Source organism: Camelina sativa, chromosome 5, assembly GCF_000633955.1.
Source record: "Camelina sativa cultivar DH55 chromosome 5, Cs, whole genome shotgun sequence".
Lineage (NCBI taxonomy): Eukaryota > Viridiplantae > Streptophyta > Magnoliopsida > Brassicales > Brassicaceae > Camelina > Camelina sativa.
The window spans coordinates 8,210,319-8,223,029 of NC_025689.1; the positions used below are offsets into that span (position 1 = coordinate 8,210,319).

Sequence of the window (12,711 nt, forward strand, 5' to 3'; positions counted from 1 at the left end):
ACACAACTTTGCCGCATTTTTCTAGAATTTAACAAAATGAGAAATATGATTAAAGAACACGTAATGTCTCTCTCGGATCCAAAGTTTTTTCTAAATATAAAAGACTGTTGTCTAGACAACTCCCTACTCTAAGTTCTTCTCCATCTTCAAGAATGATCCTCCAAAATTTTAGCCCTGCATTAATAACATAACTCACTTTTAACTCAAGAAAACAACAACAAAAGATCAACTTTTGGACTTGATTTGTTAGGTTAGGTCTTTTACCTTTTATGAAAGATGTCTCTTCTTATGTTCTCGTTCAACAGAATCCCCATCATCAACTGAACTGCTCCTATCTGTTTTCATCATTTTCTTCAGTTTATCCTGCCAGGCCGGAACCAAATGTGTTAAAACTGGAATTAAGATTCAATCCAACACCAAGTTTATGGTCGTTGATTAATATAAAATCCACAAGTTTGTCACAGACCTGTAAGAACTTCTTCACAAACGGAAGGACCACCAAGCGATACTCAACTGCCGATAGCTTTGGGAATACATCTATTAGCTTTTTGTACTCATATTCGTTCAGCAAAATCTTTGAGTCAATCAAACCAAACTGCAAAAGAAAACTTTTCAAATCAGCCGTCACAGATCAAAACTTTTCAAATCAGCCGTCACAGATCAAAACTTGTCGAAATGAATAAAAACAAAGTAGAGGAAGCAAAATACCTCCACTTTCAGTGATTTCTTTAGTCTCAACAGACTTTCTTTAACATCATCATTTTCGATAGCGGTATAGAATTTGGGTATACACACAATATCTTCTAGTGCTTCAATTCTTGGAGATTTTTGTCTTTCGAAAATATCTCTTACAACAGCCAAGAAACATTTGCTATCATCATCTTGCTTTACTACAAGCTCTTTACATGTCATTCGAACAGCAGACTCATATGTGCTCACCTGATTAGCATTCTTCCGGTTGTCTTCTTTGTCGCAAAGGGTCTCAACCTCACCCAACATCTTCTCATAGTTTAGCATCTTGTATTTCATATCATAGTAGCTTTCATGTTTACTAACCATGCATCTTACTATACTCAAAACTGCTAACCATATCTCACGATTGTGTAGGCCCTTTGCCATGTGAGACACAAATTCCCGATCGATTTCAGGGCAATCAAGAATCCAAGACACTATCTTATCACCCTGAGGCACCACATCATCATAAATTCCTATAGATTTATAATGCTCTACTGTCCCTATCTTATCCAATTCAAGCTCTTCTTCATACAGAAGTCTCTTGTCCAGAAGCAGATTATAAGTAGTTACTCCCTCAAGATTGATTCTTTCCTTGACCTGGCAATTTTTCCAAAGCTGATTCACTACTTTTGAAACCAAACTTGCGCGAACATCAGTTGTGAGCTGTTTGAAATATTTGAGGACGTGTTCAAGGTGCTTAATATCTAAGAAGCAGATGCACTGCGGGTTCTTAAAGAAGCTATATTTCGCAAGATACCACCCAGGAACTTCAGGTAGTTCCAGATTCTCTTCTGTGTAATCCATCAACCACTCCCAAAGGGTAGATGAAAGAGTACGATTCTCCTTGGGGAGAGAAGATTTAAGAACCTCAGCAAACTCTTTGAGTATGTTTTCTCGCTCTGCATCCTCTGCCACAGGCCAATCACTACACCATCCATTAACATAAACAAACTCTTCCTTGCTCTTAATTCTATCCTTGAACAGATTTGCTGCTTTAGCCGCATCAACAAGCTTCCAATCCCCATAGAATATCATGTCAGCCAAAACCCCATCCACATGCTTAGGACTAGCACTGGATTCAGGTTCAAATCTGTGCACATGGTTATCTAAGATGTGCATCTTGCAATCTGTAAAACAGTAGTTTACCTGGCACTTCCAACATCTCCAATGAAGATTATTGGCCATGGGTACACATTTCTGAAACTGTTCTTTTAGTTCCGTCCCGTGCTTATACTGTATATAAGCTAAAAGCTTTTCAAAGTCTACCACCAAAAACTCCCTTTTGGTCTTGTCATCCAACTTAGCCCAAATGTTCTTCAATCTATTAAAAGAATAACGATCTTCCTTCCCCGGTTCTTTCTGAATAGCCTTAGTACATGTATCAGGAACAGTTACAGTCTTCTCTATTGCAAGATCTATCATGTTCTGAAGTTTTTTCATCATGTCGCCATAATAGCCTACACCCGTAGACTGTCCTTGAGGTTCATAAGTAGACATGGAAAACGCATTGAGAGAAGCAAACAAGTATACGTGTTTGATGTCGTTGGTGATCTCTGTTTCTTCTGCTAGCTGAAAGAAGATTTCACCTTGCAGCTCGTGGTGAATATTGCAGCATTCCTTCTTCACATGATCTGAAATCGTTTTATTAGTTAACTCCAAGGCCTTAATACGGTTACCTTCGTCCCATAAGCTCTTGGCAAGACTGTATGCATCGTCAATCTTCTTTTTTGTTTCTTTGTCTTCTTCACTTTTCACTGAATTGTTCGTCGTCCGAACGCAGGAACGCAACATATTCTCTTGGCGTCTAAGCTTCGGCTGCAGGTTTATATATAGAGTGTTTTTGTAGAATTGGTTATCAAACTGACTTGTGTTTATTATTGATCTCACACGAGTATTATTTATACAAGACAAGAGATAAGAACACAGGCCTAAACAATAGGTTTCTAAGCCTTATCACATTGAGATTTAAACTATAAACCCTAATCCTAAAAGATTTACACTTATCCGTCTATAGTTTTCAAACACAAACCCTCAATAATTAAACCGTTTAATTAAAAGCCTAACATTGAACCGGGGTAAATTGTAAATTAAACCAAAACCAAATTTCATAAAAGATAGAATCGAGAATCCCTGTTACAGTTTCTTTGACGTCCAAAGAAAAAGAGAGAAGCAGAAGCAAATAAGAAGAGAAAAACGAAGAAGACGATGTTATGGTAATAAGAAGGCTAATGGGCTGCGAATTAATAAGAACCAAACAAGGTTGTGTGTAAGTCTAGATTTAAATACGAAAGTAGAAGAGTTGTTGTGTTGTGTAAGAGTGAGTTAAGGAGTTGGGAGTTCCAATATAGTAGAGTGACTGAGTAAGTCCTATGATAATGATGTTCTAAAATATGGGTGCATGTGTGAGGTGAAAGTATAAGTTTTTTATACTGTATATTAAAAGCTTTTCAAAGTCTACTACCAAAAATTCCCTTTTGGTCTTGTCATCCAACTTAACCCAAATGTTCTTCAATCTATTCAAAGAATTAGGATCTCCCTTTTCCGGTTTCTGAATAGCCATAGAACCTGTATCAGGAAGAGTCACAGTCGCATGCATCTTCTCTGTTGCAAGATCTATCAAGTTCTGAAGTTTCTTCATCATCTTGCCAAAATAGTCTTTCTCTGTAGACTGTCTTTGAGGTCGCATTATGGACAATCCCGGCTTTGCTTTGGACACTTTCTCATAAAACTTGTACATCCCAAGCTGATCGCCCAAATCGATAAGGGAACGTGCATAGCCACGAAAGGACCTTAGAGCGTTAGGAGAGAGAAGAGTAGCCATTGAATACGCATCGACAGAGGCAAACAAGTAAACGCATTTGACGTCGGCGTTAACTGTTTCCATCGCTTGGTTAAAGAAGATATCACCTTGCAGTTCGTGGAGTCCAAAGCATTTTTCGTGTTTCCCATGATCAGAAATCGTCTTCTCGGTTAATTCCAAAGCCACAACACGGTCACCTTTGGTCCAGAACTCTCTGGCAAGTTCAGTTGCTTCGACGAGCTTATTTCCTGTCGTTCCGTCGTCACTTTTTTCTGAACCCTTCTCCATCGGGAGTGAACTTTCTCGAGAAAATGGTTTGGCTTCCAAGAAAAATAGAAAATTAGCTTTTCTTGAGAGAGAGAGTAATGTTTCTGTTTGGGAGATAAAACAGAGCAGAGGCATTTTATTATGCAACTGTTGTTGGCTGAGCATCCCCAGAAGGAGATTAAAGAAACCTTCAGGTGCAAGGCACGTGATAACCTGCTTTGGGAAAATAATAAGTTCACGCCTCTCTCACTGTGAGATTTCACCTAGCGTGCGCTCCAAGGTTCGTAGATTAATCTGACTTTGGTCGCTACTCCTCTCATCTCTATGGATCTCTTGCTGCAAACACACACAGTAGTGAGGAATTGAGAAGACACCATTGATTCCATCTCTACATAAGTGAGGAATCGGTTTTTATCGTGTGTAGGAGAGTAAGATATTAGTTTTTTAAAGAGAAATTGAGAGAGCAATTACATAACTAAGTCTCTTACTTGTTTTTTTAATCATTCATCAATATTAATAGTTAAAAATGTTGCAAAGAGTTCAAATCAATCTCAAGATTATTATAGACAATCTCTATGGAAACATGAGAAAAATAGGTTACAACTAATGAACAAACTTGGCTAATATAGCCAAGTTCATAATCTTGACATCGAGACTGTCATCTAGCCTAACTATACCCTCCGATCCGTCTAAACCAATGACCTTAGCTGTTGAACCACAATATTTGCCTCCAACAATCTTCACACGTTCGTTCTTCCTCGGACTAACTAGCCTCACTTCACTCTCTGTCGCCATTACCGTGTCGCCTTCACCTCTGTATCCAAGAGCTACTACACATGACCCACCCTAATGACCAAAATAATCGCAAACGAACAAGAGAAGTAACATAAACGGTCAAATGAAAATGTTTTCTCCAATATAATAACAACATTCCTCTGTGTATGATAGTAAAAGAGGACAAACCGGAAGAACATCTCGGATGACGCCAGGATTGCTATCCTCTCCAGCCTTGTGTACATTGACCAAAATACCAGGCATGAACCTTGTTTCTGCGTCCCCACCTGGTCGAGTTAAGAATATCAAAACCAAACGCTTTTCTTATTTACCTTAAAAGAACTAAAAACAGAATATGAGAATCAAAACAGGCACCTATATCAGGAGACATGACATCAAGATCAGTTCCAGGTGTCATTGGTTGTTGTCCTCCGGGAGTGCTAGGTAGATAGGAAGCAGAGCTTGGTGTCATAGGACTTGGAGCATTACCTGCATGAGAAAACTATGTGAGATGAAGATTCTTCAAAACAACAAACCGTCAAGGCATAAAGAGGCAAACAGAACCATTTCTTATTGTTGTTCCTTCATCACTGTAACTACTACGACCAGGAGTACTAGTAGCCCATCCTGATCCAGGCGTAGCTGCTTCATATGGACTTCCACTCTGGGAAACAAAGGATTAAATGAATTTCAACTAGTAATAATCTCCGCAAAAGCTATGTCAGAGATAGATTCTTACATGATACTGTGAACTTGTTCCCCATGATCCCGGATTCCCATCTTCCCAGTTATCCCTGAAACATAACAACCACAGTTTAATACACCTGCTCAAAATATAAAGTAGCCATGTTCTCTTTATAAAAAACATACCTGTGAGGACTCATAGGCATGTAAGGATTCCAAGCTCTACCACGCATAGGTGTCCTCATTCCATCATGGATAGGTGTAGCTGAAGTTTTACATAATTTTATCAGTTTAGAATGTCAAATTAATGATGGATCTTGAAACTTTGAAATAATTAACAAAGGTAACAAACCTCCAGAATCCCGCATCGGAGTCATACAAGGACGAAGTGGAGTCCGTGAAGGATGTAGAGGAGTTTGGCTTCCAATATTATACTGAGAGGGTGTGGCTACGTTATTATCAGTTATATCCAATATCGCTTCCCGATCAACTGTACATACAAGGAGAGTTAGAATTCATTCAACATGCAGCAACCAGCTGTGAAGAGAAGTGAAAACAGTGGAGCTTGCCTGTCACAATCTTTGCCTCGAGTTCCACACGCACTGTATTTTTTTTTACTTCAACTACACGCCCCCTATATCCCTTGAAAGGCCCCAGACGAATTTTCACATAAGTACCCAGCAAGCAATCGTCATCTCTTCCCCTTCTTTCACCTCGATGTCTCCCTCCAGTTCCAGCTCCAACTGCAGTAAACAAATGCATTATGCATAACCGTTTTAAACTATAATCTATTTCCAAAGTAGATCACTGATCTACCCAAAGTTGTAGTACAACTTGTACTGTACAAGTCATACATAGCGGAATCAATGCCTCCTTTTAACATTTAAAAAGAAATGGACCAGTCAAGAATAAATATATTAACCATAATAATATGACATACGGTTATATCCCATGTCAGCCCATTGAAATCTTCTTGGAGATGGCGGAACCGGTGCTGGTGTCCTGAAATTGCCTAACCTTGAGAAGGACTCAACCTAGAGTAGAACAATAGCAACAACAAAAGTGAAGCTTCTGCCGAAAATAGAAAAACGATAGCCGAACCTGCTAAAAGAAGCTTACAATTCTGTCTGCGCCGGAACATGATCCACCAACAAGAACACAAGATGAGCTTTTAGTGCAGATATATCCAGTGTGTTCAAGGTTATGTCGGTCATGTATAAACAACACTCCTTTGTAGATTTTCTCCACTGGACCTTGTTTACCCTATCACAAGTATATAAATTGGTATAAGACTAATTAAATGATAATCACCTCTGTAAAGACGACCAAACTGTAAAGAAACTCACTTTGTTAGGACCCTCAATGACCCTGACAACATCTTTCACTGTGATGACCTTTTTGTAACGGTCTTGCGCATTGATTTTCTTCATAACTTTGTATTTTATTTCGCTGGCTTTGACAATAGAGACTTCCGGCCTGTCAGGAACCCCTTTGAGAATCTGGAATAAACCAAAACAGAGTTACTGCAAAAATCTTGAAATAAACAAAAAACATTACAGGATTGACATGTTGACTAGTGGCGCTTGTATGATATTGTATCAACATGAAATTGGTAAGTTACCTGGATAGCTTCACTATCAAGTTTTATGATTACTCCAAAGCTCAAGTCACTGCATCATGTAATATAAAGCTCTCATACACATAAAAATGGTATTACTTAGAGTTAGAGCTGCCGGTTGGGGGATTCAACTTACCTTAGAAGCACAAGATCATGAAGTTCATGATATCCAATTTTTGTGACACCATTAGTCACTTCTGCACTCTTGACAACATGATCAGCGAAGACACGAATCTACATATAAATATAATACTCATAAGTTACATTACCTTTTTCAGAAATTAACGCACAACTTAAACAAAAACTGTTGCCTTACATGCTCTTTGGTTGTATCAGACAGAATGATAAGCATATGCTGATCAACTTTGACAACCATGCCAGTTGCTCCTTTATTAATGCCAGACACAACTTTCACAAAATTTCCAGGTTCAAAGTATTTGCAAAGCTCTCTCTCATTCACAGCAAGAGGATTCTGCAACAATTAATAGTCTTTTAATACTTGCTGCAATATTTGAGCAGCATATAGATTGTTCATGAGAATATGAAGAGAGTTTGGGAAACTTACAGGAAGACCTTTCATCTTTGTTCTGATAAGAACATTATCTTCATCTACTTTCTCAATCCAACCCTTTAAGTTTTTTAGATCACCCTTGATAACGATGACCGCATCACCTTTCATGAAATGACCCTTCTTTCTATTTGCAAATAAAGTTGACAGATCAACAAAGTCGATCTCCCCATTTTCACTTGATCTCTTGAATCTTTCAAGTTCATCGACGGTTGGTGTAATATTCTGAGCAACAATCGACTTTGTTGATACTTTCTTGTAGAGAAACCCATCTTTGAAAAGCATACCATCGATAGTTTCAAAGTAGTCACCAGTCATTGAATCACGCCGATGCTCAACACGTATGTGAAGTTCCCTAAATTCATTGATAAACTCATATATCATAACCAAAAAGCACAATGATTGCATCTAAAAAAGCAGTGAATAGTTTCACACTTTCACTAGAAAGCTGGAATTAACATTACCTTGCCTCATCAATGTTCATGAAACGTGGAGGTGGAGCAAAAGCTTTCTTCTTGACATTCTCTCCTCCCTCCTACATATACCAAAGTAAGATGTGCCCAAAAAGCTTATAGTTTAGAAGCTCATCTTAACAGACAGAGTAAAAACGTAACAAGTATGTTTCAGAGAATACCATAATTTGTTACACTTTTAAGTATTGAAAAGGTTATATACCAGCTTATTGGCTAGAGCCTGCAGATCAATTCTTGGGATCAACTTGACTCTGACCCTCTTACGAACATTATCAACATCAACCACCTGTACCAAACTTACATTTCAGCAAGGTTCGGAGAAGTCTGAACACTTATAAAACACATGAAAAATAGATGGTACCTGAGCTAGATCACCCTTATATATCCCAAGTTTCATTCTAACCCACGTACCCCGGGATAGATCGATTGCTTTACTTTCTACAGCAAGAACATCAGTCATTTCTTTTATGGGGACAAGTAAAATCTTATGACTAGCAAAGATATTCCTCATGCCCTTGATAGCCTATACACCACAATGAAAAGAATCAACATAGACATCATCAAAGATCAAACACTAGTCAGAACATCAAAGAATAAGATAATACCTCTTTCACGTGAGCTTCCTTATCCGCTTCAACATATATATAGTTCTGAAGATGATCAAGGGCAATAGCAGATCTAATCTTGAACTCTGATTCTACATCTATGCTTTTTTGCATAAGACAAACAGCAACTTCTCTCTCACGGCCAATCTGTAATTGCTCTCTATATATCAATGATACAAGAAAAAAGAATCAAAAATGAAAACAGAGAAGAAGAAATCATACCGCACATTTCACAAGCCACAATTTTGGGTCACGAACTGATGGCAAAAGCGCTTGCTGATCAACGTCGTTAACCTCTTCAAGGTCAACATCATTCTCTGCATGCATACTAGTAAGCCTTTCCATGTATCTCTTCTCGAACTCTTCAACATCTTCTTCTTCTTCTTCATCAGGATGAAACCTCTGTTGGTAAAATTGCCTATGATCATCATCATCCTCCTCATTGGGAAGTTCAGTTTCACCACTTACAATAAAACCTAAGGAAAAAGGCCAGAAACAGAATCTTCGAATTCAATCAAGAAATCAATTTTCGTAAAAGTCCCCAAATTTTCAAGAATTACTTACCATTGTCCTCTGGAACTATATCATCATCTTCGTCTTCGATGTCGTCATCGACCTCGACCTCCCAGTCTATGAACGCGGAACCTGAAGACTTCTTTTTTTTCCCTACCCGACGACGACCATCGGAAACTGAATTTGATCTTCCCCTTTTCTTCCCTGAGCTTCCTTTACGGCTACTTCTCGGCTCATATTCTTCTTCCTCCTCATCCTCTTCGATCTCTGAATCATCGTCAAAGCTATAATCTTTGTCTTCGTAGTGATCATCATTAGACATGGTGGGTTACTAAGTTCGATTACAAAAACTAGGGTTTCGTTTAGGAGAAATACCCAAATATGCAAACCTCGATATCTCAGAAGAACCCTAGAAAAAACCTAAAGAATCGAAAAGTGAGAGCTTTTTGGATTTTTTCGCAGCTTCGTTGTATCAAAATCGTTACTTTGTCCCGCTTACACCATTCAGTGTTGTACTTATATATACTCGAAAACATATATTTTGATATTCCCATTTTGCCCCTTTCTTTTATTTGACCGACTCAACTTCTCTTTTTGGTTCACTAAAGCAAATCCATTCCGGTTTACCAACTTCTAACCACATCTATTTCAATTCGAACCAAATTGATAATTCTTGAACCATCTATAATAGTATTATAATAGTATTTTTTGCAGCAGATTTTGTTTAAAAATGTTTTTTGAAAAGTTTTTACATTGAATGCTATTTAATGCTTACCAAACAAGGTTAGTTAATTTTCTCTACCATCCTTATAACCAAACACAATAAAAATATTTTAAATATTCATATATATAATGTTCTATAATTTATATATTTAGAAGATTTATTTCAGACTAAAAAAAAAATTATTCTCCTATTATCTCCTTTTTATTTTAAAATTTAAATGTAGTGAATCATCATATAATACATAAAGTTAATAGAAAAGTGTATTTTTCTTGCATATATAGTGATTTGAATTTTTTAAAACAAACATATATTACTCAATTAATATAAAAGTGTGTGTTCAACATACATATATAGTAAATTTACTGTATATAGTAAATTATATAATTTTAAGAAGTTTATAATTTATAACTGATATATCTAAAATTAATAAAAAGTTTAAAATTATAAATATTTAAACATATTAAATTTTCAAAATTACACAAACGAGTTATATTACATGACGGGTTATATGACATTACAAGATTAAATTAATAATACTAAAAAATAAACTATCAGGAATATGACATTTCAATATGGGTTAAATCCTCATTTTAATGTTTTAACAACACCAATATAAAATATGTCGAATCAAACTGATGTCAGTAAAATTGAATCAGTAAAATTAACAAAAGAATATTTTAGCAAAATTAATATTAAAATAGTACATTAACAAACAAAAAAAATAAACAAACTTATCCACGGTGTACCGCGAGTCATAATCTAGTTATTTTGGTATAGTGTCTGTATTTGTGTTAACTGTTAAGATATATGACGAGTAATCAAATCATTAATCTACTAGATATATATGTCTAACTAAGTAGGAGAATGATGAGTTATTATAAACAGAATGAGGGACCAGTAAGAGCATTGCAGAGTTAACAAGGTGGTGGACGTGATAATGCTGATGAACCTATCGCCAACGTTGATTACGGCAAATATNAATGTTTTAACAATACTAATATAAAATATGTCGAATCAAACTGATGTCAGTAAAATTAAATCAGTAAAATTAACAAAAGAGTATATTAGCAAAATTAATATTAATATAGTATATTAACAAAAAAAAATAAACAACTTACTCCGCGGTGTACCGCGGGTAATATCTACTATAAATGCTTCTATCCATATGGTTTCTATTAGACATATTAAAAGAGACAGAATCTACCACGGTCATGCACCATGTATTTGATTAAACATTGAAAACAATCTCTGTTTTTTTTTGATATTTTTCATGATTTTACTTTGTGAAAAAATCTATAAAATCATGAATTAATAACATAATAATTAAAATCAATAATCCTATATACTTTTAATTGAATAACACAAAACTTTTATTGACTTTATAAAGGTTTGAATCCAATAACTCAAATTTGTTAAGATTTTAGATAACTTTTAACAATTCACAAACTAATAGCACTAAACTTTAACAGATTTTTTAAATAAAATTTTGATTTAATAACAACATATTCTAAATAACATTTAAAGTTTTTAAAACTCTATTCAAATCCTGAATAACCCCTAACTTAAGTAGGCAAAATGTTGAATTTAATTACATAACCAATGTTTTTGTCGACATACCTTCATCCATCCACTACCATCTACTCATGATCAGTGGCGGACCCACATAGAGCTTAGGGAGGTCAACTGACCGGGTAAAGCTTTGAAATAATATTTTTTTGCATGTAAAGTTGTGAAGTTTAAGCAGCACAATTGGTTATTCTTAGCTTTGTTGACCTCCCCAAACCAAGGTTCAAACCTTCCATACTACACTATCAATCTTTTTTTTCCTATTTATGACCTGGGTAAAAAATTTTCCTATAAACATCCTTTGCATTTATGCATATGCAAGAATGAAGTAATAGATTTCTGCCAATGGTGATCTTTGCATGATAACAATTTTCCTATAAAAAAATAAACAACTTACTTCGCGGTGTACCGCGGATAATATCTACTATCTATCAAACCTTTCCACGTAGAAAGAATATTGTGATCATCTTTTCTAATACATCCTCTTTGAAATATATAACGAAACACAATTGTTATCATGCAAAGGTTTTCTTTTAAAAGTTAGGAGTCGATCGATTTCTATTAGCTGTGCACATCGACTCAAACTATCCAAAAAGAAATAACGAAAAAAAAGAAAGATATGTAAAACGTTGGTGGAAGAGAATTACCGGGCAAATCTCCTTTGGCAGAGAGCTCACCACAAACATTTATGCATATGCAAGAATGAAGTAATAGATTTCTGCCAATGGTGATCTTGCCCTGTAATGCATTTTCACCTTCTCTTTGTCTCTTTTTCATCTTTCTCTCTCTCTCTCTCTCTACTAAAATAAATGTTGTTGTTGTGTTTATATACAACACTGCAATAAGCATATTCAATGGCACTATCCTTTCGCTAGAATAAAATCTATCCCCTACGTACGTATAATTTAGTCTCCTAAGGAATAATCCTCTATGCCCCCGAGATTTTACGGTCATCTTGAGTGATCTTATATTCGAGTCTCACCGAGTTTTGTTCTACTTTACATGATTATTTTAACTAAATAATAGTATTTAAACAGCTATTAATTGTTTAAGATAATTAACTTCTTTTTTTTTGTGTGTGCAAAAGATGATTAACTTCAAGAATTAATCTTTTGACTTGCCAAAAAGTTCGACAATGACAACTTGTAAAGGTTATACTCTAAAAATGGAAGATCCATGGTATTGTCCTCTCCAGGTTTTTATTTTGAAAAAAAAAAAATTCACAAAGATTTGTTCTTCTCTTTTTGTTGTTGTTGTAAAGTTAAGTTTACTTACTTTCTATAGGTAATTAGCTAGGATGAGGAAAAACTTGCTCTTTTTCTTCTTACTTAGAACTTTTCCTTATTTCTGTTTCTTTTTACCTCTTTCTTCTAAGCTATTCACT

The 12,711-nt window shown here is 35.7% G+C and overlaps 2 protein-coding genes across 2 annotated transcripts; both read right to left on the minus strand.

Moving 5' to 3' along the window:
* Positions 268-3,823, minus strand: LOC104789003. The gene is made up of 4 exons (XM_019245237.1): positions 3,233-3,823; positions 709-2,094; positions 467-595; positions 268-363 (listed from the first exon to the last, which is right to left on the minus strand). Exons 1-4 carry the CDS (start codon positions 3,821-3,823, stop codon positions 268-270), a joined length of 2,202 nt encoding a protein of 733 aa, XP_019100782.1.
* Positions 4,341-9,509, minus strand: LOC104786143 (putative transcription elongation factor SPT5 homolog 2). Its single transcript, XM_010511480.2, has 21 exons — positions 9,089-9,509; positions 8,747-9,000; positions 8,525-8,671; positions 8,281-8,442; positions 8,122-8,205; positions 7,911-7,981; positions 7,444-7,801; positions 7,195-7,350; positions 7,015-7,112; positions 6,882-6,930; positions 6,607-6,759; positions 6,380-6,523; positions 6,201-6,294; positions 5,830-6,003; positions 5,613-5,750; positions 5,447-5,525; positions 5,316-5,370; positions 5,141-5,240; positions 4,952-5,065; positions 4,766-4,863; positions 4,341-4,648 (listed from the first exon to the last, which is right to left on the minus strand). Exons 1-21 carry the CDS (start codon positions 9,357-9,359, stop codon positions 4,406-4,408), a joined length of 3,042 nt encoding a protein of 1,013 aa, XP_010509782.1. The 5' UTR covers positions 9,360-9,509; the 3' UTR covers positions 4,341-4,405.